We start from the raw sequence: 27,011 nt of genomic DNA on the forward strand, positions 1-27,011 counted from the left end.
TAAAGCCATGTATTCATTAGGCAACATTTGTTGATAAACACTGTTTATAAACTGTTAATTTCGTTAGCTGCAACCGGAGGTTCCAAGAAAAAGCAAACTTTATTTAATTAAATTTAATTTAAAAGAAAGAAATTACAATTAAACTAAAATTAGCCTAGCCTAGTGATACCGTCTCGAAGTATGAAACGAATATGATTATAAAATAATTAGTAAAATTAACGAAACGTCGCCGCTGTCGTCATGAGAGGCGCATTTTGCTGATGCTGCTCCTCGCGGTCCATAGTGCAGTTGCAATGTTGATTTGGGTAAACTGGGTCAGCGTCGATGCAGCGATCTTCATAGATTAGGCGTACGTAACATGTTCATAAACAATGTTTCATCATCTCTGTAAACAGTTTATAAACAGTACATAAACATAGGTTATGAAACATTGTTTATGATACATGACGCCGTCCTCCCCGCTATGAGTGGAGAGCAAGTGTGGACGGCCAAGTTTCAGAGACCTGTGTTTATGGTAAACTTGTTTCACACAAGTCATAAACAGTTTATTAACAAATGTTGCCTAATGAATACAATGGCTTTATGAATACCTACCTAGGCTCCAAAACTACGGAACTCATAGCCATGATAGCCGAACGGTGAAGGGGTCAGACTGGCCGACTCGAGATCCGAGGAACGCGGGTATATTTAGCTTAGTACGACGGGCTAACGTGACTATTAGTAATTTGTGCAATACAATAATCTTCAAAAAAACATTAATTAATACGGCAGATATGGCGAAGGCTACGCCCCTGATACTGACCCGTGTTTCGAGTAGTGTAGGCCAGCCCTGCGCACGAGTTGCCGGGCCAGCGGGAACAGCTCGTCGCGCCGCGTCAGCAGCGCTGGCACGCAGCGGCAGATCTGCGCGGCTGCCTCGTTCACCATCACCTGGAAGGATTGATGGAGACTAGACAATAGTTGGCGCTGGATGCAGGCCGCTACCAACCGTGCGATGTGGAAGTCATTGGGGGAGGCCTATGTTCAGCAGTGGACGTCCTGTGGCTGAAATGATGATGATGATGATGATGACAATAGTGACTGAGTTTCTTGCGCTGCTTCTTCTCAGCACTGGCCCATTTCTTGTGCTGAAGCAGTGGTAGGGTTAATAAAAATCAGCCAGTGTGCGCACGTAGAGGAACGCCATACTGATCAAGCTATCGATAGTTGGACGATACTTTAGTTGGAACGCAGTTGGGAATCGCATTCAACTATTTAGTCGGCCAAATCGAATCGGCGTAGTGTGCGTACTCCCATACATGCCCATACTGATCAAAAGCCTACTTGCCTAAATAAACTAGTTTTATGAGTTTTACTCAGCGAGGTATTAACGGGACTATTCCCACAACTGCAACTCCCGTGTAGCCATGTTGTTCGTGAGAAACTCAACCAGTGAAGGTTAGAAGAATGGGGGATTCAATAATAAAGGGATGTCCTGTTTTGCCGAAACCTGATCTCCTTTCATCATCATCATCATCTCAGCCATAGGACGTCCACTGCTGAACATAGGCCTCCCCCAATGCTTTCCATATTACCCGGTTGGGAGCAACCTGCGTCCAGCGCCTTCCCGCTACCTTTATGATGTCGATCCACCTTTTGGGTGGACGTCTCACGCTGCGTTTTCCGGTACGCGTTAACCTCTGTCAAATATTTCTTCCGGGCATCGAAAAGTTGGACGTCAAACACTACCTATGTTTGTCCAAACGTCTACATTCGAAACGCGTTTATTCTACCCTTTTCCAGGTTTTTGTCCTAGTGACTGAGTTTCTTGCGCTGCTTCTCTCAGTACTGGCCCATTAATATTTTTATTTTCGAGTAAAACCGCTTTATAAAAGCAAGTATTTGCAGAAAATAAATGTTTAAATCCAAGTATAATATGTAACTTTACAGTAATAATAGGAAATAACAGCAATAGAAATGAATTATTGTCATTTTTGAAAATAAATCAAATTGGAAATCGGCCCATGTTGAATCACAAAAAAATTAATCAAACATAATTTGCACACTTTTCAAATAAAATATAACATTAGAATTCAAGTGATAAATGGGAAGATATCATGCTTCGACTAAACCTAAGTACCAGCACTTTTTTCTTAGATTATCAATTTTAATTATGATTTCAAACGTATTTCTATCAGGACTATAAATAGTTTACGCAAAAAGTTAGAACCCAACCACGCATCGCCAAGCACAATAAATCATCATTATTGACTTACATCATTAAAAATAACTCTTTATTTTAAGAATGAACACAAGTAATCGTACCTCGTGAAGCGTCAAAGGTTTCTCTGGCTTCCTCTTGCAGTCGAATCTGCCATATATCGCCGCGTACTTCCTGATCTCCTCCATTCGCCTTGGATCTGACTCTGGCATCATCATCACCAGCTCCAGGTCTTTGCACATCTTCTTTTTTGTGTTCTGTGGCTTGGGTTCCAGTTGGGGCAAATGTTTGCTCAACTTTTCGGCCGCACCCGCCAACTTCTGTACATGAACGTCTAATAAAACTGGCGTTAACTGCACTGGGGATGTGACGGAGCTGGGACTAGAGCCTGCAGACGCTGGTGGACACGCACTTTGAGGGGAGAAGGACCTGGATGCTGTAGTGGTTATAGGAGTAGCAGGCGCGGGGGAGGTTGGAAGGACTATTTTGGTGAAGGTATTCGTTTGGTGGACTGGACTTGCGTTGGGACCTGACGCGTTCGAACCGCAGCTGTTCTCTGGAGCCCCAGGAGACGGACTATACATTGGTCTATTATTATCTGGTGACGCTACAGTTCTGGGTAAAACGTTGGGTATTGAAGGGGGTATGTTGAGTAATCTTTGGTTGCACTGGATGAAGGGGTTTTCTGCGGGACAGAGGTTCGGGACGATGGGTATTTGGAAGAGGGCGGGGTTGTTGACCCACTCCTGGAGGGCCTTCTGGAGGCGCCTGACGTGGAGCGGCTTGGAGGCCATGCCCACTAGAGCCATGATCTCCAAGAACTCCTCCTCGCCGGCGTCACACAGCTGTTGGACGTCGTCCCCACCTAAAAAAAGCAATTATCTAATTATTGTCTATCATACTCGGACGTTAATAGGAACCATTACTCAAAATGATAAAGTTTTTGGAGTATAACTAACTATAACGCCCAGTTACTAGACAATTTTAACTACTAACGAGACAGCAATAATAAGATTAATTGCACGACTCTTTCCCTCGAAATACTTATTTCGTATTCATCACACAATGATACGTCATTATTTTCTTCCATTACAAAGATAATTCAAATGCGATGTCACAAAAAACAAAGCTCGTTAGTCTCTTTCTTTGCTTTCAAACCTAACTTTCTCAAGCTAGAAAAAACCTAATCCCATCATATTAATATGCAAAACTATCTTGCAAGGCAGGTTTATCATTGTTCACCACAAAAACGTGTGATGCTTAGAAAAAATACAGATACACACTCGATAATAATTTAGGCGAATATGCTAATATCCAACGTGACCATTTTGCGAAGGGGCCGAGAGAAAAAAAACAAAAGACGCGCGGCCCGGCCAAACCCTTCCACGGAGGTAATTGAAGGAATTAAAAGTAAAACATTAAAAAAAGACATTTGCATGACGTTTGCTCGCGCGGGCTTTTTATTAGTACAGTTAGCGACAAGAGGAAGATTACTTTCTTCGGCTTTGTGACCGTTGAGATATGAAAAAGATTATAAGATTCTTATTGTGGTAGACTGTACGTATGGAAATGTGTTTTTTGGACATCCCGAGCGATGAGAAAGCGTTTTTTCTGGCGTTCCTACAAGATGGTTTCGCGTGATCACGATTTGATTAGGGATTTCAGTTCTTATGCCAGATTCTGTACCTATGAAAGGCAATTTGGGCTATGGATGAGATTCGTAAAAAAGATAAGTTGCGTGGAGTTACGGAGATCTCCTGGCAAAGATTTTTATACTGTAGGTTACGAAGCATAATACTTCAAATTCACGTATCAATATGCGTAAGTAGCTAACTGATGAGATAATCAATTGATCTAACGGATCGCTCGTAAATTCCCATGTAAAGATCGTTTGCGAACTTATTGGACCTTACTTTACCTAGCTAAACAGTTTTACACCCTTATTCACAAACGATGCTTGCTTAAATGAAGCAGCAACGCTATGCCAAGTCGAACGCACGTAGAGCTCTGTGTCACTCCGTCACTCAAAGTATTGTCTATGAATACGTTTTTGGGAGCCTATGCGTCCACGTGCAATGTGAGACCTCACTGTAATGTGGGTGTTAGTTTAGTTTAAGAAATAAACTTACCCATTTCGAGCAGCGTGTCGTAGTAGGCCAGCAAACTGGCGCGCTGCATCACGCGGTACAGCTGAAGCTCGGCCTCGTTGGCTGGGGCCGACGTCACCACCACTGGAACAGAAGTATACCAATGTAGTATCTTGAATATAGATAGGTTCTTCTGCTTTATTGTATTTAGGATGGCCAGGGGATTTTAGAAACTGGAATAGAAAACTTTGTGTCTTGAGTATTTAGGAATAGAAAAAATAATAGTTTCAAAAACTAAAAACACGCTTTTAATTACTGCACTAAAAGGCCAAAAACAAACTCGATGAGTTTTCGCCGTTTCGTTTAGGAGTTCTTTTCTGGAGTTAACAAATTGGTACCACCAATAAGTACCTACTCCGTTATCCATTGTATTAAACGTATACATTCATCATTTTCATATGGCATATCTAATGGTAGCCTACTGGACGTAAGAGAAGCGTCCTCTTTTACATTTTTAAAGGCGTTTGACCGTTGAGTAGAGTAGCGCCCTACACAATATTATTTGCAGTGGTCTCTATTCGAAGGACGTCCACCCACAAGGTGGACCGACGACATCATAATGTAGCAGGAAGGCGTTAGACGCAGGCTGCTACCAACCGGGCAACATGGAAAGCATTGGGGGAGGCCTATGTTCAGCAGTGGACTTCCTATGGCTGAGATGATGATGATCTCTATTCGAGAACTTGTTTTAGTCTAAGGCTCAGTTGCACCACCTAACTTTAACGGTAACTATGACGATAACCGATGCATTTTGTATGGAGTTTGACAGATTTTTGACGTTTGTTACAGTCAAAGTAAGATGGTGCAACCCAGCCTTAGTTTCGTCAATTCTCCAAATGTTAAAGAAAAATATTCATGCTGCTGGAATTGCTCAATACGTGAAGGCAGCGCATCCGTCAAATTATCGATAAAATGCGTTAAAATATGGTGATGGGCGAGAAATTTTAAGATTTACAAGCGTGTATGTCATTCTGTATAATAGCCGTGTTAATAAGATTGCCCGCTAAAGTTTTGTTCGGAGTCGTTAAAAACATAAAATGCTTTACTTACAAGCAATTACTGGATAAATGAACCGATTATGCGACAAAAAACTTTTTTGCATCCAGGTGGCTTTTTGAATAATTACTCTAATAATAATTTTATACGCGAAAGATTGTGAGCGTGGATGAGTTTCGATTCGAGTAACTCACACGGATTTATTAAGCTTTACAGTAATAACTAATAACTTAGGATTTAACATCACCACCGCGGGTTTGTAGTTTAGTAAATAAAGTAGGTAGGTATGTATGTATATGTAAACTGTTAATGGATATCGAATCTCAGGTTTTAGATTTGATCCCTCCCTAGGTAGAGGTAGGTTATTATACATATATTTTGAGCGTCTCTACCAAAATTATTTTCGTGTTATGTTTTGACGTCATATTCTGCGTTTTAGAATATATTTTCTTATAAGTATCTATCTTAAAACGTTGAATGTCTTTGCGGAAATATTACTTTCAATCAAGCCACGGAATCAGCTTTGGTTATGCGCTATTAAAGGAAACCACTTATTAAAATCTTGACTTTAAAAACCATTCATAAGATTATAGGTAACCAACTTTTAGCCGCATTAAATGCCATAAATTATACTCAATACTCAATACTCAATATGTTTATAGGTGAGGCAGGACCTCAAAACCTATTCCAAGGCCCTAATCCCGTTAGCATTCAAAATTATCAAGCTTCCAAACTCAAAATTTTGCGTGCGCCGACCGATTTCGCTGCACCAAATCGCGTGAGGAGGCGCGTATAAAAAACAACCCTTTCATTCCACCCCAGTCATTACCGAAAAGAATCGCGCCAACCGTTACCGGACGAAAAAATAGATGAATAATGCTTTACATAAAGGGTTCAAGTCTTTGTTCGAAACAAACGCGCGAGCTGTCTTGGCGGGAAAAATATCGACCGACGCCATGACACGAAAAAAATTGTTGCCACCCTCCGATAGATATTATTAGTTCTAGAAAAAATAGGGTGGGTCGCGACTCCACCCCTGGAGCAGGTAAAAAAAGTTTACATGCAACAAAAAATTGAAAAGGTTATGTAGTTTATTTATAATTTTTGTGTGCAGCTTACATAATTATTTTTGTATTCAGTTCCGTTTACATACACATTGCGTGTTAAGCATTTCATTACCAAAAAAAGCATTTGTTTGTTTAATATTAATTCAATGAATATTTATTGAACCATTGCAGCCAGTTTTTATATTTAAAGTGATATTTACATGAATTCTCAAATAATAACTTTAATAAAATTAAGAAACTCAATAAAGAACACCCGTCTCCACTAGGGCAGACAGAAAAAAACTGCTGAGTAAATAAATAATTAAACATACAAGTACGATAATTGAACAATTAATAAGAATTTCTTTATTAATATTAATAACGTAATTAAGCTCATTAACTAATGAGCTTAACATGAGTGTAATCATTGCTTATTAGGTAAACATCTATCCATAAAACATGTTTAGGTTCTCATGAAAGAATAATTATTAGAAAAATATCTTAACCCTTTCAATGTCTTGTCAAAAAAAGCGGAGCGTCATGAGAACATTTTTTCTTGATCACTCTCAACTTTTTTTTAGAAAAAAAAAGTCTTTCGCGCTTTGCGATGTCCAAAAAACCGCTTTGCATAATCTGTGTGCGATAAAAAAATCGCCACAGCAGCGTATGCAAATTACGTTCCTTTAACTGCGAAGGGGTGCGACCGGGCAGACTATTGTTTTTTTCTTTCTTTTTTATCATAAAAAACGTGGTCACGTATCACATTTGCATACTTAACTTATTATTGTTTTTAATTTTATGCGTGTCTCACGGTTTCTTGGAGAAAAGAGTATCAAAAAAAGATTTAGAATAGGAAAAAAACGCAATTAGAATCGATGTTTAATAATAATAAACGATATTTTAAATAAAAGTAGTTTCTAGCTACATAATGAAATATTGGGGACCTGTCCTATCATGGACTGGTTTCTTTTAATGTCAATACTTCATTGTGAGAATGCTATCTTTATAAGCGACTCTTGTAAACTGATATTATTCATTAAACACAAGCTATGTTTTTTAACCTCTGATTGATGTAATATTTTTTCAAAAATCGTTTTTACTGAAATCAGATCCCTTATTTCTTATTTAGGTAGGTAGGCATAATTTGCTATTTAGGTAGGTATAATATCTCGTTAACTTTAGGGTTTGTGTACCTACAAAAGGTTGTAAAAACATACTTTTCAAATATGAAATGTGTGCAATTTATAAAAAAAAACATTTTTGAACCAGATTATTTTTTATTTTTTCTAAAAATAATCTTAATTTGTAGTAGAAGGACTAAAAACTACCCAAATGGAAAAATAAGCCTAAAACGCCTCTACAGTTACATCTATCTATCCTTTGGTAAAATGTAATTTCCATAACAAACATCGTGGTAATTACCTACTCACTTACCGCTGCGGCAAACACACGTGCATTCCGCTCCGTGTGAAAATCGCAACTAATTCAACATACGATTGTAATTAGCCCGCCTATGCCAAGACGCGACGCAAAAAGAACAAAAACTCCCCTACCTGCCTTGTCTATGCCCCATTTGAATAAAACCTAATTTCTTTAGCCGATAAACAAAAACAAGTCTTTGTCAAGCGTTCGGATTTCGAAATTTGAATAAAAGAAGCTCCTAAAGCAAAGGCGCTAATGATAGTGCAGCCATAGAAAACAAAGATGGGGATGTGATCTTGCATGCGATCGCGTATTTTTTAACACTTGCATACAGTGATTGATATGCGTAATGTGTCTTGGTTTATGAATATTAATAGATTCATTGTACAGGTTGCGTGCTAACTAGAAAGAGTTTTTTAAGTTTATTTTTTTGATGGTCGCATCCGTGCGAAATTCGTGCCAGAACGTCTTAGCTCAAGAAAAAAGTTTGTGTATGCTAATGCATTAAGGGTATTGTTTTTTATTGAGTTTTTTTTTCTTTGAGAAAGTATTTTGGTAGAGTCACATTTTGGTAATAGAGTCAGTCATTAATAATTATTTTTTTACAATTACACGTCTCAAAGAATTAACTCCTTCCATAAAACGGAATTAGTCCTACGTTAGCCATGCAATTTCTACTATCGCCATGGTAGAATAGTAGAAATTGCAATCGCTTAAGCGTACATTCTAAAGACAATTGAATTTTTTTAAATAACTGTTAAAAATTAACTAGATATTAACCAGGTGGAGCTTATAGATTATTAATAAATAATTTATGAATCACAATGACCAAATCATTTTTTGATACCTACGTTTCTAGTGATTGCCGAAGTGTGAATCTACAATTGACTATTAAATGATCCGAACAAGATCTCAAGCTGCATCTCCCTTTGTCTAATGATCTCCGACGAGTATAATGAAAGTGAACAAAAACCGTGGCCACATGACTTCCGCCGAAAACTCCGAAAAGACAATGACTGGCCGATTTACATATGAGATTAACCCGAAAAAATCATTGGGTGCCTTTTGGAGATAGGTAGAGACGTTGGAAATCGTTAGGTACGAGTTAGCTGAGCGTGCTTTGATTTTATTTCTTTATGTTGCTGTTATTTTGTAAATTGAAAAAAGTAAAGGCATTTTTATATCCAAAAATACCTAAAAAACCTAAGTTACATGGGTAATATGAAAATTCTAAATCTTTCTTATGGGCATTTGGCAGTTAGATAATATCAATAAAAATGTGCACAAGCACTAGGTAATTATTAAACAAATTTATAATAAATGGAGGGTATTTTATTTATTTAAAACTTAATCACATCACAGAACATAAGGCGAACTTAATATCATTCGGCATTCTCCTCAAGTTGACCTTTGTATAAGTATTTTTACGGTTGTTTTTACGTCACGAATTGACAGAGTTCACAGAGATCTGATTGTACGGAACTCTTAACTCTAAATCTCTACAAGACTACACTTGCCCTGTTTTTTGTAATCGAAAGTGAATCGTGGGCAGGTGGATGGCGCTGACCCAAAGGGTTTTTGACTAATTAATCAAAATGCATCTGTTGTAATTACGCGGCGTTTGAAGGGTTAATCAAACATAATAAAGAAATTAGAGCAGACATGTGTTTTTTCGGTTTTTGCCACAGGTTAAGATTGGGCGTTTGATTATTTTTTGAGAGTTTTAATTTAGTTTTTTTCTGGATAATTACAGCCAGGTTTTTATAACTTCGATGAGTTAAAAATTATTTTGGATATTTGAGTAGTTGCCTAATAACAAAGGCCAACCTTTGACCATTTCTTGACCAATGATGATATTTAAGGTTTTATAGCGTCGTTGATACTATTAAATCATAATTATGAATTGGACAAAAACGTTTTCCTCTTTTTATAAAAAACGTAACTAAACTTTTAGTCTGAATCCGTTGGGTCGCCGCGCGATTTTAGCAAAACCTACTTTTTTTGTGCGCTCCCGACCCGAACCTATTATTTTTTGGCAATCATTGTAAACATTGTTTTCGTAAGTTCCCATTTTATTTTAAACTTGAACCACAAATTCTTTTTGTATTTCATTCATGTGAGTTTTGTCTCTACATCGTCTTTAAAGATAATTACAAATGTGATTTTGAAATTTTAAATCTATGAAGTAGGAAAGTTAATCATGTCACGTTTCCTACCACTTCGCAAAATAGTAGAGACTATTAACGAGTTTCAATACATGCAATAGTAATGAGGGCTATCGTTTTTATACTTAACAGTTGGCACCCCTGGCGATTGACAGGACCTTACTCTACAGTGGCGCCATCTTGATGAGCGCAAATGCGATAGTCCTCCTACCACTTTCGCGCTCACCAGCCGGCGCCACTGTCTTCGCTACTAGCAAGTGACAGGACCTTACTCTACAGTGGCGCCAACTGGTGAGCGCTAAAACGATAGCCCTCATTGGCTCTACCATGAAACTACAGCGTTTGCCCATGACTCAAACAATAAAAATTTAAAAAATACACATTCCTCCTTTTTCGAAGTCGGTCAATACCGTACACCCCGCAATGTTTGAACTGGTGGCGCCATACTTAATTAGTATAATTGATATGCGCACGCGGCTACGGTTACCATTTAGCACCTTGGTGAAGCTCTTGTAAGCTTTTGGATATCCCAAAAATTTTTTTGGGATTATTAAGGCTGAGTTGCGCCATCTTACTTTAATTTTGACAAACGTCAATCTGTCAAACTCCATACAAAAAGCACCGGTTGTTGTTATTGTCTAACTTCTTATTTTCAACACATACTCGCATTTTCATGATGAAAAGATTAAAACTTTAGAAAATGTGCTAGCCATTGGTATCTTTACATCATATAGGTGTGATTTCGTTGTTATTAGCCTTACTTACCTATTAGCCTATATTTACTAATCTGAAACATTTTCTAATTCCATTTTTCAAGTTCTCCAATTTTGCATTGTCTTCTTATTATTTTACTTTCGTTTCTTATTTTTGGAAGTCTTAAAAGATTTTTCTATTGGTCCTAAATAATGTCTAACTTTTTTCTGTCTGGTCAAGTTTTAAACGCATTTTTTACTTTTACCATTTTCAAGTTTCAATACTGGAAAAAGGGTTAATTTAAAAAAATCAATCATTTGAAATTATTCTGACAACAAAATTGAAAAGCCACAATTTGCTTGGGGCGCTATCTAATTTACACATGTTCCTATTTTAATACTGCATAATTGATACCTGTGGCAGCGATGGTTAGCACCTCACCTACGCTTTTTCAATTTTTTGGTTCAAAAAATGGGGAGAAAAAAATGCATTGCCAGTTTTTGACCACCCCCGACTGTGGGGCACAAATTGGTGTGGTAGGGTTGGCGCGAATATAGGTTGCCTAAAATCTTAAAATATGAATTTTGCACAAAAGGTTGTGAAGTCAATTATCCCATAATATTCATCAGAATTGTTATAATAGCTTATTTTCAGGAAAATTGTATAAAAAATCATAATGTGTAGGTGGTACGAATTCCTGTTCCTATGTACGAAGTGTTAGATAGGATTAGATTGGCATAGAGTGTGTGGCTGTTTAGGTTATTATTTTATTTGAACCAAGAAAGTCTAATATCAATAATAGAGTCCTATACTTTCTACTTAATAGTCAAAATAAATATACTTAACTTCTTTTATGACTCGGCTATTGTTATCTTATCATTTTATGACTCCTTATCCACTCCTACCGTTGCGAGTTTAACCGTTTAACGCAAAGGCCAGCCCTGCGCCGGCCATCTGTCAGTGAGCGGTAGTTAACCCTTCCCGTGTTTGTTTGCGCGGGTTCGGTACTCGGGTCCGCGCGACCCCGGCCGTGGCGTGCCCGCGAATGTGGAGCAGTGGGTCTGATAGAAAATGTAATGAGGTACTTTTCTATGCATAACATTATAGCAAATTATTAATGATTTAAATTGTTTCACCGTTGTCTGAGGTTTTTTAACTTATTTTTAATAACTTGAATATAAATAAAAATCATGCTTTTGTTAAAAGTAAAGTTTTCGGTTTACTTAAACGCAAGCCAGTTTAGAAGCCTTTATTGTTTCAGTGTAAAATATCCAAGCATATTAAGAAAAAGCAAAAGATTAACTGAATCAACTCCAGTTAATGTTCTGTCATTTTCAACTATATCAAACTGACTATATTTGTAATTTTTTTGTTATTTAAATAAAATAATTACTTGTTACACTTACTAGAGGTACACAAAAATCAAAACACTGCATCTTCGTCAACTAAACGACACGTTTACCAAATACGTATTGCCTAACAAACAACATTCATGACACAGATTGAAACTTTTTCCTTTGTTTAACACAAAGTGATACCGGACATACCTACTCGTAAAGTAATTAACAACATTTAATACATTCAACGGTTCCCATAACGCGGCTAGACGTCCATTGAGACAATTTAACCCTTCAAATCTCCCCTAGCACCTTCATCTAAGTAACCCTACACTCGTGGTCCAGTCAATGTAAACGAATACTTTTGTCTGTCCACATCCTCTCATTACATCTTACCGGATGCTAAAAAATCATAACATCAGGGGTCATTCATTCCCACAGACACTATAATAATTTTAATTCAACCCTTCCGTGTTTTTTTCTTAAAAAAGTCCTAGTCTGACACTGCGTCCATTCAGCCTCTTCCGTGAGAACGTCAAACACGGCATAGATAAAAAATCGAGAGTGTAAAGAGGTCGAGCAAAAAAGACCGGAATGGGGGCGACTGGCCAGTTGTGAGGGTCAAAAAAGTTATTGCTTCGTTTGAATATAAATAGTTTCCGATAGGAGATTATCCAGATTAAAGACAAGGTGCGTAAAATTAAATTGAATGGTTTTATAGCGTGTAAAGTAATTTTGACCACTTTACTTCTTTTTAATAGACTTTTATTAACAAATATTCACGGATGTCTTGACATATATTATTTTTTACTTTATTTTCATTACAAAAGTTGGATGGAATGGAAAAAGACATAAACAATAATTTACTTACATAGAGTCGTCACTTGTTAAATTAATATTGGCACACCTAGGGTCAGGGAGGCAACAGTGACTCACTTTTTTTTCGAAGCTTAATAAAAATAGATATCGCTTTAATATTGGCCTAAAATTTGCTCACATTTTAGATGCACTATTGAACTGTAACTGAGCACTCATGATTCTACATTATTTACTACTTATGTCAAAGTAGGAACCTAAAACAAAAAAATGATAATTGAGCCACTGTGGACTACTAGGTGTACACACTGACTCACTACCGTGGTACACAGTATTAACGTGGTACGGCAGTATTTATATGAAAAGAAAATGCCCATTCCGCGTAGTTTTTTATTAGAAATAATAACAAAACTGCACAAGCTATTCTTATTATAATCAACAATTCAACACGACTCTTAGTACTTTTATTGCTACCTATAAGATCTTAAGTCATCTCAATCTCTTCGTTATTTATTTCTTCCCTATTTTTCTGTCGGTTTTTTTCCGTGGCATTCTGTAAATAAAAAACAAAATTCGATTTAAAGTTATAAAAATATTGAATTCGTATAAAGTATTAAAATTGAGTCACTGTGTACTTCTACGCCATTTTGTAAATATTTGATCAAAAAAACCAAGATGTAAAACAAATTAGTCAAAATTCGGATTAAAGACAATTGATACAAGACCTACTATCCGATAAATATAACGGCTATTACCTATAGCAACAAACAAAGATATGAAAACAATCGAAACTCACCTTAGAATGTAATTTAGTAGGCGCGAAAACAAAAAACATTCCCTCACCCTTCCGCACGGCACTTGACCGGCGAGCAAACTGGTTTAAACGTGTTCGGGTACCAAGACCTTTGAATCGGTAAAAGAGACAAATATATATTCCTATGCCTTCAGGTCGAAACATGACTGAGCCACTGTAGCCGACCGAGTCACTGTTGCCTCCTTGACCCTACCTATGTAGTGAAAACATAAAAGAAATGTTTAAAAAAGTTCTTCTAGAAATTAATCATTAAATTCCTTATTAAATGCGTTACTAACGTCAATAAAACCTCAATAGTATTTATTATTTCCTTTTGATACTCAAGAAACACGGCAAAAAACCTCTCCCATGCCATGCACCGAGATTCTCACGATTGAATCATTAGTGTGCTTTTTCTAGCATTTTTTCTTTGGCCCTCACACTCAGCCCTCCACACTCCCTTGCTACAGGTGCGTATTCAAAAAAAGAAATGAAAAATAGTAAAAAATCTGGTTTAAGTAACTATTATTTGTTTTGACTGACTGCACTTCATTTTTTTTTTGACGTCATAAAACAGTAACTTATATCTTAAAACTGTTACTCAATACTAAAGGACTGATACTTAGGTATCAGTAGGTGAACAGTCGACAATTATTTTTTGAACACCAGTAAAAAGTTTTATCAATACATTAAAAATAATGATGATTCGAAAGAACACATGTTACTTCCGATTCGTTGGCCATCAAAATCAGTTAAACCTCCAAAAAAAGGATGCCGCTCATCCGCAATGATCCAAGTCGACAATTAAAAAGAAATAAAACAAATCTCTGTGGTCGAAAAGGCGGGAAAGCAACTGACGTTTTACTTTTTTGTTTATTTTTTTAATTCGACAGGTGGTAAAGGGTTGTTAAAGATGTTGACTAATGTATTTTATGGTTTTTGGGATAGAGAAAGCGTGACAAATAGTACATGTCTAAACATGTGTTGCGAGCGTTAATTAATTAGGGAAGAAATTGAAAGTAACCCTTTCGCCTCAGTGTTTCCTATAAATTTATTGTTATTGTTCAAAATCAATTGATTTTGGCTAGCGTCTTTTTTGTGACCATCATACATTAAAGCGAGATATTGGTCATTCAAAAATAATCATCAATTATATCTTTTGACGACAGACTCTACATTTTTGAAAATCGATTAATCATCAACGACACTAAAACAACTGCCAGCACTAATAAACTTTATTGACCTTAATACCCAAAAGAAAGCCTAAACAATGACCGTCAAAGGGTTTTTACTGGCTTTTTTAAACAAACAATACGCCCGAGTCACGGTTCATATCCTGTCATTAAACTTTTTACAAACTCCAACGTTGTCCATCAAAAAGTACCTTTTTCTTAAACTTTTAATGGTAGAGTCGAAATTCGAACGTGGAATACTTTTTAAAATGTGTTCTTTTTATCAATGTGTTAACATTGAGGTCAAATGACAGTTGTCGATACCTTGATTGTATTTTGTTTAAAAATAATAGGGTAAAATTATTTTTCTGCCTGCAATCTGTTAAGGCAAAACGTCGCATAATTATTTTGCAAAGTAGACTGCCCTTGAAGGAAATGTAGAGAACTGGGTCACTGTTATTTTTAAGGGTCGTATGATCTTGACACACAGTTTTTTTATCATAGGTATTATTATAAACTGTATGGACTTACTGTACTTATTTTATGGAACCTTTTAACCTTTTATTTAACCTTCTGTTTCACTGACATCTCGGTAAAATAACTCTAATGAAGTCATAATATTTTCTCTTAACAAAAGAATCAGGCGTTTAGATTTCACAGTTTTCAACACTTGCCCCTTTAAGTAAACAATCAATCACAATAATATCAAATTCAATAAAACATCAGCCGAGGTCATTGACCTTTACCAATAACATCAAAAAACTTACAAATGTCGTCTCGACATCTATCGAAATAAAGTTTAAGTAAACTTTTCTTAAAACCGATAGAAACATTTAAAAAATCAACTTCGAAAAATTCAAAAGGGAACTATGGTTTTAAAATCGACTTTAACCCCCACACTTATGAGTTACAACTTTTATCTTTTCAAATTGGCTTGTATCCCAAATGGAATCATACTTTTTGTTATTCGAAACTGAATCTTCTTTCTTTGGAGTAGAGTTTAATATGGAAAATCAATGAGTCAAACATCTGCCCGGCAGCTGTAAGTGGAGATTAGATCGCGTTGTCCATTTCTTGGGCGATGAAGGGTTGATATTCAGATTTTTGACTGACCATAAGTCGGTTAAGAAATCGTTTAGGGTTAATAATACTAGTCAAATTGTTACATACAACTTCTAATGCTAATAAAAATAGTCTTTGAAGACTTTTGGCTAAAATAGAATGCGCAGATAAACTTAAAAGATTTGTTAGAAAGTAAAGCTGAAAAATATTTTGTTATTAAGAATTTTATTTGCGGAATTAAAAAGGCTAAAGTTTAAAAAAATAAAAGCTTTCTGATGATTAATCATTAGACTGTTAAATTTAAGTATGTATTTGATTGTATTTTTATATGGACGGTACTGCACTCTGCATTATCAAACCTGTGACATTGACGTAAGCCACGGCTGTCATCAAAATGTCAAGCGCGCGTTGCCACAACACCTATGCGTATACGCATAAAACAAAAACGTATGAATAATCATAAAATTGTCACTCTTGTACACCTTGTTCATCATAAATGCGTTTCTATTTTCGCAAAATACCATTTATTGTCAAAAACTTATCAATATTGATGGCCTACATAGCACTGGATGCTAACGTAGACTTTTTAAAAAGCGAATATTGTCGACAATATTATGTCAACGGTCGATGTCGTTTTTTTGTAACGCTCGCGAACGCGCGACAAAAACGCGAATGCTTGCACTAATGTCGCATAATTGTGAGTATTTGTGTCCATTACTCATTAAGTGTAAAAACTGAAATATAAATAGATATTTGACAGGTTGTCTCTATAAATAGCAACGCTGTGTATAATGGAAAAGATCGCGCGTCTCTACATTTTACGAACGACTAAATAAGACTGTTAGACTAAGAGCTAGTAAACGCCAGCCAGACAGTTTTTTTAGGGTAGCTGCCAAAGCCACGATGACCCAAAATTCATAATAAAATTCACCAACATTATATCCTATATTGGGAGCATGCGCTGACAAACTTTCAGCTTTTATAAAATGACGTAGGTCTGGCGTTCACTAGCTCTTAGTCTATGTGGCATCGTATGTAAGTCGTTCTCATAGGTTGTAGCGGTAGTAAACCATACATTAAGGATTCGCTATGGGACACTGAAGTGATTTAATGAATTCACTTATATTTTAATGCATAGTGACGAGCAATGACGTAAAGCTAACTTAGCTAAATTTAAAATAGGTCAAGTAAGAAATGTACAGTTTTATGTGCGGTTATTAGCCCGTACAAGTGCTTAATTGCTTCAACAATGTATAGTGTCATCCCATTATGATGGCTACTGTGTACGAAAAAAGTCTTGTTTATAAATGTCTAATTATGGGTTAATTAATGCTAACGTGTCTCTACTTCTAAGAAAACTTAAAAACACATTTTCTTGTTAAATGAAACAAAGCTTAATATAGTTTTTTCATAGTTTGTAGATAGTTGTTTGGATGAATTAATTTCTATAGGTTTCAGTTTCAGGCTTTCAGGCAAGTAAGTTTTTGTTATGAGATGCTACATTTGTCATCATTGTGTACGATTCTTTGGTTGATAGCAGTAAAAGTTAAAATAACTTTGTAAAATTAAAAGGGTTTCTGAAGCTTTTTTCAGGCGTACCATTGCTCTCACACTGCCTACATACTAAAAGCGTGGCAACATTACAGCGCACCCAATAAAATAAATACATCATGTAGCGCGTACGCAGCCGGCACAGAATCTGAGATCATGCGTTTTAACACATAATGACTCGTTTGTCACATTGCTTTTTACTCCGCCCGTCGCCATTGCACATTTGTGTTAATGATCGTTTACAACCTACTTTCAGACACCACAAAAACTGGCCAATCAGAGCTGCACACTGCCGCGAAAATGCCGCGAAAAAAATCGTAGAACTGGCCGAAAACAAACATGGCGTCGATTCGGCGCTAGCCGCTTATTATAAATAATTAATGATTCCCTCCGCTCTTATGCACGATAAAATGCCATTACGGTTTTCATCGGGAGCCGCAAAAAACTCTGGCCGCCGCCGACCGACTTGCCCGCGCAAAAAACACGCTTAAAAGACTGCGCGGGCATCGCTGAAATTCCCCCAGTTTCTTATTGCCGCCCGGTCATTTGACTCCAGTCATTATCTGAGGAATTAACAACAGTAAAAAAACACCGATACGATAAAGGTATATTCGCGCTGCGGCGACAGTTTTTGTCATTCACAAAGGGTATGGAAAGGACGGTGGCTCACAGTAATGGCGTCAACACGATAAATATTGCACTCATGAAAATTCAGCGGGCATTATCGAGACGAGAGGCGATCGCCTGAAAAACTGACTCCATTCCTTAGAGATATTTCATTAGTAAAAAAGTTACTTCATCGCCTGCAGACGGAGTCGGGGCAAAAAATAGTCATTATTGTGTGTTCCGAATGTGGTGAACGGACCGTTTTAATATCAAAGATGACAGATGCGTCACTCCGTTTTGTCTGTGGACGCAACAGGCCGAAAGGAGCGTGCGTTAGACAATCAAAGACAATTTGCATACTCACACACGGCATTGTTAAATAAGCCAACTCCAGAAAGGATGAATGGAGGGAAAAAAGAAAAAAGACGACGAAGTTTTCGAACGCATCTTTGCGTAACCGCGTTCTCTATTTGAATTGAATCGTGCTCTTTGTACAGCGCAGCGGGGGAGAGACGGAAAAAAACCTTTTTATTTTAACTGTCTTGTAGTGGCGGGAATTAGTGCCAACTGTCATTTTAACAGCTTCTTAAAAGTGTAAATAAATACTTTAAAAAGTATCTACTTCTTAAGTGATAAATATTTTTTTCAGAAATAAGTAGAGTAGGTACAATAAAAAGAACCCTGTATGATTTTTAAACTTTGGAACTTTAAGGCAGGGTTGCACCATCTTACTTTAAAACTTTGACAAACGTCAAAAATCTGTCAAAATCCATACAAAAAACACCGGTTATCGTTTAAGTTACGGTCAAAGTTTACTCGGGAAGTACCTGGATGCAAGCGGCGCAGGACCGGTCTTTGTGGAAATCCTTGGGGGAGGCCTTTGTCCAGCAGTGGACGTCTTTCGGCTGAAACGACGACGGTCAAAGTTAGGTGGTGCAAACTCAACCTAAGCTTTTTGTGATAATAAGGATCCTTGGTCTCCTCATAGGACCAACGTAAAACATGGAGCTGCTCATCATAATTATACGGTTAAATCAATCAAGTAACTAGTAAGTACTTAAAGCTCAGTCGTGGATTCGACCCCATAAAGGGCAAAGTTTGTGCCCCACCAATTATTTAATTTATAATTTATTTTCACAAACATTCACTTATACATTCACGATATTCAAATAGCACTTGATGCTTGGACCTCCGTTTACTTCAGATTTGAGAAAAACGATAAAACATAATGTTTATATGTTTATAAAGCAGACGCGGAGACGGCGGGAATCTCCATAATATGCAGATTCGTACCGCCGCGGGGTTTATTCTTAAGCTATGTTTGGGGGCCAGTAAGCAGCTATTGCTGATCTAAAAACCTTCCCCATCTTCGTTCCTTTATACGTTTCAGCCAAATGACGTCCACTGCTGGACAAGGGCCTCCCCCAAGGATTTCCAGAACGACTGGTCCTGTGTTGCCCGCATCCAGGTTCTTCCTGCGACTTTCACCAGATTGTCGGTTCACCTAGTGGAGGGCCTACCCACACTACGTCTTCCGACCTTTACCTTGCCTATCTTAACAGACCTGCAAAGTTTATTACACATCTTGTTTTGGAACAACTGGAGTCAAGCTAAGTGTTAGGGTCTAAGAGCAGTTGTCATACGTAAATTGGCCAACTGTTACGTGCGAATCACGGAATCAGGTTGATTCAAGCCAGCAATGTCCTGCACTAGCAACAAATCCTACTAACAGGTGAAAAGAAGTTCCACACACTCTTATTTTGGCACAACTGGAGTCAAAGCTAAGTGTAGACTTTAGAACAGTCGTCATAGGTAAATTGGCCAACTCTATGTGCTCTAGAAATCACAGAATCAGGTTGATTCAAGCCAGCAAAGTCCTTACACTAGGAACAAATACCAATAACTACACATAATAAATAATCCCAATAACTGAACTGGAAGTAAATACGAACTTATTTTACATTTTCATAATGTGACATTTTCAGGAGAGCTCTTGCCTTTCTCCTGAAAACCGAATCTCCAAGTCCAAAGAAAGTCTTGACCTGTGTTTAAACATGTTTAAACATCTCGACAACATGTTTGTTGTACAACAACAACAAAAAGTGACATGTTTGATAAACAATATCACACACGCAAAGGGTCAGCTAGTAACATAATATAGGTATTGCAGATGTTTGGGTTTGTGTTATTAGGAAGCTTTTAAAAATAACTTTTCAAAAAAACTTTATGAATATTAAAAGAACATTACTTTTGTAAGACATTATTCACACAGCAATTATCTCATTATCATACGAATAATCAGTGAAATAAAATGAAAATAATAAATACCTATACCTGATCAAATAAAATTCCGTACATCTTCGTACAGCTTTAAATTATGCCCAACGTAATTGGTTGATCGAATGATAGGATAATCAGGAATTTCTTATATCATATTTATTTTATCTCTAAAGATCTGGATATGTTTATTTATAACGTACAGAACCCCTTTCACTACCTCCTCACTATTGACCTCATTTCTTAGGGTTCCGTGCCCAAAGGGTAAAAATGGGACATTATTACTCAAACTCCACTGTCCGACTCTCTCTATGTCACTAGGAGTAGGCTGTATCTCATGAACCATGATAGCTAGGCAGTTGATTATAGATTGATTATGTATTTCTAGTCGCTATAACTAAAATAATAAATAAATACTAAAATAAAAACAAATAAAATAAATATTTCATTGAACAACAAATGTGATTTTCGCCGTTTCGTTTTAATATCGGAAACATGTAGACGCTTGAAATATTCACAGATATAGTTGCATGTTCTCTTTAAATTAAGCTCCCATACAACAAAAGCGTCCATACGGAACCCTTCTTGCGCGATTCCGACTCGCACTTGACTTATTTTTTTAATATCCACACACCGTTACACGTATCATTAGTTATTATATACGGCGTCCGTTTTTACCAACCGCATAAAAATGCATCTATTTTACATACACCTCCTTTGTTTGAAAGGAACTATAAAAATGGCGGGAAATCATACTTTATGTCTGAAAACTTGCAAATGAGCTGAGAAAGTACGAGTTATGTGCAGTTGTGGCGCTAAAAGAAACAGTTTTTGTATTGAGGCTATTGTTAATTGTATACTTTATACAGGGTGTCCCAGAATGGGTGAATCATACTGATAGGGGAGGTAGCTCTACTAATGTACTATCCCTAAAAATATGAAAAAAATAATTGAGTTCGGATTTTTTTTTTAAATAATGTGCTCTAAACTCGAAATCTAGTCATTATTTTCAAAAGTTTGTTCACAGATAAACGAAGCGATCAAGTACAATTAATATTAGTAAGAAACAAGTACAAATAAACTCCAAACGCAGCAATTATAGCCAGATACTTAGGCAAAGCTGATTTGTTTTCACTTTAAAAAAAAAATTGTTTGTGTCCTTATGCGCTTTTTTTTTCATATTTTTTAGGGATAGTACATTAGTAGAGCTAACTTCCCTATCAGTTTGATTCACCCATTCTGGGACACCCTGTATACTTTATCAAATCAAAGGAAACGATTACACTAACTAGTAATATGTGTTTGGGTTTAATAACCACTAAAAAATACACGTAGAGCAGCAATCTAACAATATTTTTCTTACATTTTTCAGAGATTTATACCTATGTATGTTTATTTACTTTAAAACTAGAAGGAATCTATTCTATCTTGCAACGATAGAGCATCAGCTTTGTTCAAGACCCACCTAAGACAGATGATTTTCGATATATAATTAAAAATTACACAATAAGGAAATAATAACTGCAAACCTTTGATTTCACTTGGCTAACCTTTATTAATAAAAAGGTATGTAAAAATTTGCTTCATAAAAATGGGAATTATGTAATAAATAAGACCATAAAAACTCTGTTAAACGTCGGAAAAGTATAATAATTATTACAAACGATAGCTTCATGGCTGAAACACTTCATAAGGGACATTATTCGTTACAAAAACTTTACTTTCTTTGCTAAAAGTGGCATCAATGTTGATTGGAAACGGGCAAACATAAAAACTTGATACAAAGACTCGGTGCTAAGACTTCTATACAACTAGACAAGCACTTATACAGCTCACAAAGCTTACAAATTCATTTAGCTAGTTGATTTTCCAGTTGCCCAATCGTAACTGCCTGAGGTTAAAAATTTCAGGAGTGTTGACCACTACTCAGTCGTAGTGTAGCATTATTAGCATATCCCAGGTAGATAGAGTCTTGACTTGCAAATAGTCGCTGAAAGAAGCTAGATCAGGGTAAAATGGCGCCTACTGGGAGATACTTTGTCTGACAGTGGACTGCTATGGTCCGTGTTTGTATTTCCATTTTCCCACCATTGGCATTGTCCCCAATTGGCGGAAATCGAGGAAAAAATGCGATATCCACCAGTGGGGGATAAATGGTGGAGGACAGCGGGAACAAACCCTGATGATGAGCGAACAAGAGGAGCAGATGTGCCGCGAGGCCCACGAATATTGTAGTTGACAAAATAACAGGTTTGTTAACGTCGTTATAAAAGTCATTTATAAACGTTATTTTTATTTTATGGATACTTTCGCTTTTCAAAGACGCTTTTACATGTGGCAGGTATTACTTTAACAAGGGTTCTAGGTACTGTTTCGGGACAATAAATGAGCCAGTGCTGAGAAGAAGCAGCGCAAGAAACTTATGCCCGTTTTCACCATCAATCCCTAATTTTTAAGTGACCCCTATATCAACAAAATTCATGTTAATTGCCATCATAGGGTTCACTTAAAAATTGGGGATTGATGGTGAAAACGGGCATTAGTCACTTATGTAAGCCTCTTTTGCAAGGCTCCTCTTTTTCAAATTTTTATCCAATTTTGATTACGTTATTTCAAGTTAGAAATCTACTCATCTTTTCTGGTGACACTATTTTTATTCTGAACAGCTTGTCTAGTAGTATTCTAGTCTTAGAAGCCTCCGGTACGTATGAGAGCGGCTCCCCGCGCGTTTTTGCGTCGTGTGAGCGCAGTTTTTCCAGCATTTCCACGGTTTTTCCTCGATCTACGTACGCCAAGGTTTTTGCTGGTGTGTACTGCGACTGTGGGAACTGATACTTTCAGAGAAATAATAGTCGAGACGGACGGGCTTGATCGTCGTGGTAGATCGACAAGAAATGCGATTCATCTTTGATTGAAGCATGTTAGATGTTTATGAAGGCTGATAGAGTCGGGCACTTCTAGTAATGTCAAAGTCAAAGATTTTATTCAGTGGGCTTAGAGTGAGTTTACATCAAACGTCTTCACTAGTGACTGCTTAAAAATGACATTAAATGAATGACGGATTGTACAAAGATGGTATTTTATCTAATTAGTAAGGATCGTTCATAGAGACACATTACGCGGACTCTACACGATCTACGCACGCCAATGTTTTTATTTTATTTACGGTGACGGTAAAATCTCGATGCTTGAATTGTTGAAAATGACGCGAATGGTGTTGTTTTCCATATTTTTTATTTCTAAACATTGTTTGCGTTATTTTTTACTGTACAGTATGCTCTTGTCTGTCCAGCTGTATACTGCAACTAAAAGTTCTTGATACTCAATTAATTTTACTTAGACTAGATGTAGTAAAAAATATACCATTCCTTACTTCTTGCATTTTAGCGACATCCTAGCCCTGTAATAAAATGACACTCAACTAAGAATCTAATCTTAAAAATAGATTTCAGGATTCTGATAGATTCAATTGATGTAAGCTTAAGTTTCAGTCGACTTTTGTCTTAAGTCGAAAGAATTTGACCTACCTAAACCACCTAAGTAATACGATACTAACACAGTTTATCTATGCTGTTATTGTTTTTATAATTTACGTGGTTTTTCCTCGACGTGTAACGGAGTTTTTGCACACAGCTCAGTATAATAAATTAATTTGCCTTCCATTTATAGTGCATAAGTTTTTACTGGTGTATAGGATACCATTGTATGTACCGCAGTAGTCATAGAAAGAAATTAATAGAGACCATATTGTTCATTTGGCAAGTACCTTTTTAAATTAGTGAAGTATTTATAACAGCCTTTTCCTTAAACCTACTTATAAGCTATGTGGGTAAAGTGGACAGCACATCAACGTGATGTTTTGACATTTAACCGCCCTTGTGATCTAGTGGTAAGACCACCTGCTTCAGACGCAGAGGACCCGGCTTCGATTCCCAGTGGGGGCAGATTTTTCTATTCGGTTTGGTAGGGCTTGTTCTAAGTCCGCCTGGCTATCTACCAGCATCTTACCTAAGTCTGTCGCCATAGCAACAATGTTAACAGCATTGTTGTGTTCCGGCAGTTAGAGGTAAGATAGCCAATTCCTCCGTGGTTGAGGATTCCGGGTGAAGCTCGCTTCCACCTTCGGCCTGATCATCACTTACCATCAGGTGAGATACAGACCAAGAGCTTCCTCGTGGTTGATAAAAAAAATATGATTGCAAAATCGCATTATTATATGTATTATATCTACATAAGACACAATAGTGTTTTTACCTAGACGTTCTGCCATATCTGTTCGTTCGTTCGTTTCAGCCAAATGACGTCCACTGCTGGACAAAGGCCTCCCCCAAGGTTTTCCACAATGAACGGTCCTGCGCTGCCCGCATCCAGGCTCTTCCCGCGACCTTTACCAGATCGTCGGTCCACCTAGTAGGAGGCCGGGCCATATCTGTACATTATTCTAATTTAAATTACATTAATATTGTACCTATAATGTTACCCTATAAATAAATAAATAATGGTATACGAGTTACTACTCTACAACTATAGTGATAACCTTCTTAAATGTAGGTAGGTCCATTTTTTTAAATTACTAATTACTTATTTAGGTAGGTTGTTAACGTTCACATGTTGTTTGTTTCTCCGTTTTGTAAAAAGTTGTAATTTTCCAACTTTTGCATTTTGAATGAAGGCAAAAGCATACGGGCGAAAATAAAGGTAATTACTTAAAAGAAAGTATGTAATTGAATTTAATTTCTACCCGCATTAGGTCATACTATAAGGCAATTTGCTAAAATAAATAGGCATTTACCTATAATAAATAAATTTTAATGAAATTCTGTACTTTATGTAGAGTTTTATGGTTTTAGCTTTTTCAGGCTAAAGAATACTTATCTACGTACTCAAAAAGATTTACAGAATACCTAGTTACATCAAAATATAATTTTTGAATTTGAATCAAGTTGAGTGTCAGTTAATCAAATATACTTAAGAGGCTCAAGTCTGTCAAAACTTGACGAAATTGAGGCTTTTCATTTGTTTAATTTCAATACGAGTATTTAGACCAATTACAAAATATAATCTAGATTAGTCATTAGAATTTTAAGATTGTTGATAATGTTTTAATAACTACACTACATAATAATATTTTGTTGTGCAGACCTTAGGTCTCTTCTCAAACCAGCCTAACCCTGCGCACGACTACGCGACAGTCGCGCGACAAAAACGCAAGACAAAGCTGCGCGTACGCAAAAACGCAAATCGACGCGGTGTTCCCACCGCGTTCTTTGAATCCCTTTTTGTGGGGGGTGAGCAGCAAATGGATTATGTGGAAATCCAATTAAGACGGATTCAATGGGGCAGCTGAAGAAACTACAATGTTTTCTTACTGAAACTTCTTCTCAGCACTTGCCAAATGCGAAAAAAATGCCAAATAAGGAAAAAAAAGAGAGAGAAAAGCCATGACCTACGCTAGACTGACGATTTTTTAAACACTAAAATGCCTAATAAAATTGCACTGCTGATATTAAATCTTCTATAATTTTTTCAGGCAGTTTTGTAAATAGTAAATTTAAATAAAATTAAAATAAAAGCTTTTGAGAGCTTTTAAAGCGCTCTACCTTATGATTGGTGGCCGCCTGGCTTGGTGGTTTGCGTAACAGAATACGCACCCACTGTGGTTACGGGTTCGAATTTTAGTGTGATGCAAACAAACTTTCAGCCATTCATAGTCTATCAATGAAACTAGGTAAGTAAGTATACGGACGGATGTAAAAAATGTAGAGTTATTTTTAAGTAGGTTCGTCTTTGAAAACGACTGAAGTTTCTAATGTTATTCGTACGTGCACATTAATTATTTAATTACTTATTGATTATTTTTTAATTATTTATTTATTTGTTATTTATTTATTTAATTACTTATTGAAGGTTTTAATAGGTAATAATACACCCAATTTTCATTTTCTTTATTTTATCCTGTTCGGGCGGAAAGCAAACTTGTTTACAAAAGTTACAAAAGTGAGCATGTTTAACTAGTTTTTACCTACCTATAGATACACAGTTGGGTATGTTATGTACCCACACACCTCTAATAAATGAAATCCTAATTAATAAAGCTCGCAGCAGGCGCGCCAACAGTAAATTAAACTTTTCAAAAGTCCCATTAAAATTTCATGAGGTGACTTACTGGTTCCATTCACGTTGCGTCCGATGATCTTATTGGACCCGTTGGGCAGCGGGGCGGGGGCGTGCGGCGCGGGGGGAGCGCTCCGTCCCGTTTCCTCGCCCGAGCTCTCCATATCGCCCCTCTCGCTCGCACACATCAACCCGACACCCGCCAATTCAAAAACTTCACAAAATCTTTCGAAAACTGTCAAATTTTAATTATCCTCTTCACATCTCCCAACTCACTGGCAAGTAAATACTCGAAAATAAAAAAGAAAAAGTTTTTTTTTTCATAGGCATGCAGTCACGTAGTATTCGGAACTGCTCCGCGTGATTTTCGCGGGGAATTGTGGCCGTGACGTAGCGGTAGGACGCTCGCGCCTCGACTGACGTTGGAGCCCTATGCAGCTGCATCGCTCCGCCCAGCACCCCACGCGACCCCTCCACGTGGCCCCACGGCTTTCCTTTGCCCTCGGCGTACATAAAAAAGAACATAAAGGCCCCGTGCTACGAATTTCTGTCGATGTATGAGTGCTGCGTTTATGTGGAACGACTGAACGACTTGAGGGACGGTGCGACCGCTT

The 27,011-nt window shown here is 37.0% G+C and overlaps 1 protein-coding gene and 1 long non-coding RNA gene across 2 annotated transcripts; both read right to left on the reverse strand.

Annotated features, from left to right (window-relative positions):
- Nucleotides 1-783: 783 nt before the first annotated feature.
- LOC135081823 (NGFI-A-binding protein homolog) lies at nt 784-26,561 on the reverse strand. Its single transcript, XM_063976601.1, has 4 exons — nt 26,450-26,561; nt 4,330-4,431; nt 2,305-3,065; nt 784-930 (listed from the first exon to the last, which is right to left on the reverse strand). The coding sequence occupies exons 1-4, from the start codon at nt 26,559-26,561 to the stop codon at nt 784-786; spliced, it is 1,122 nt and encodes a 373-aa protein (XP_063832671.1).
- Nucleotides 13,199-13,829, reverse strand: LOC135081799 (uncharacterized). Its single transcript, XR_010259272.1, has 2 exons — nt 13,619-13,829; nt 13,199-13,375 (listed from the first exon to the last, which is right to left on the reverse strand). It is a non-coding gene; the product is annotated as an uncharacterized LOC135081799 (long non-coding RNA).
- Nucleotides 26,562-27,011: the final 450 nt, after the last annotated feature.

The sequence above is a fragment of the Ostrinia nubilalis genome, chromosome 20 (genome assembly GCF_963855985.1).
Source record: "Ostrinia nubilalis chromosome 20, ilOstNubi1.1, whole genome shotgun sequence".
NCBI lineage: Eukaryota > Metazoa > Arthropoda > Insecta > Lepidoptera > Crambidae > Ostrinia > Ostrinia nubilalis.

What these genes read in the sequence shown, in the direction of transcription:
- LOC135081823 (XM_063976601.1), bottom strand. Translation starts at nt 26,561, where the DNA reads ATGGAGAGCTCGGGCGAGGAAACGGGACGGAGCGCTCCCCCCGCGCCG. An exon ending in ACGCAACGTGAATGGAACCA is followed by an intron (nt 4,432 to 26,449) that starts GTAAGTCACCTC and finishes CTTCTGTTCCAG; the next exon opens with TGGTGGTGACGTCGGCCCCA. An exon ending in CGACACGCTGCTCGAAATGG is followed by an intron (nt 3,066 to 4,329) that starts GTAAGTTTATTT and finishes TGCTTTTTTTAG; the next exon opens with GTGGGGACGACGTCCAACAG.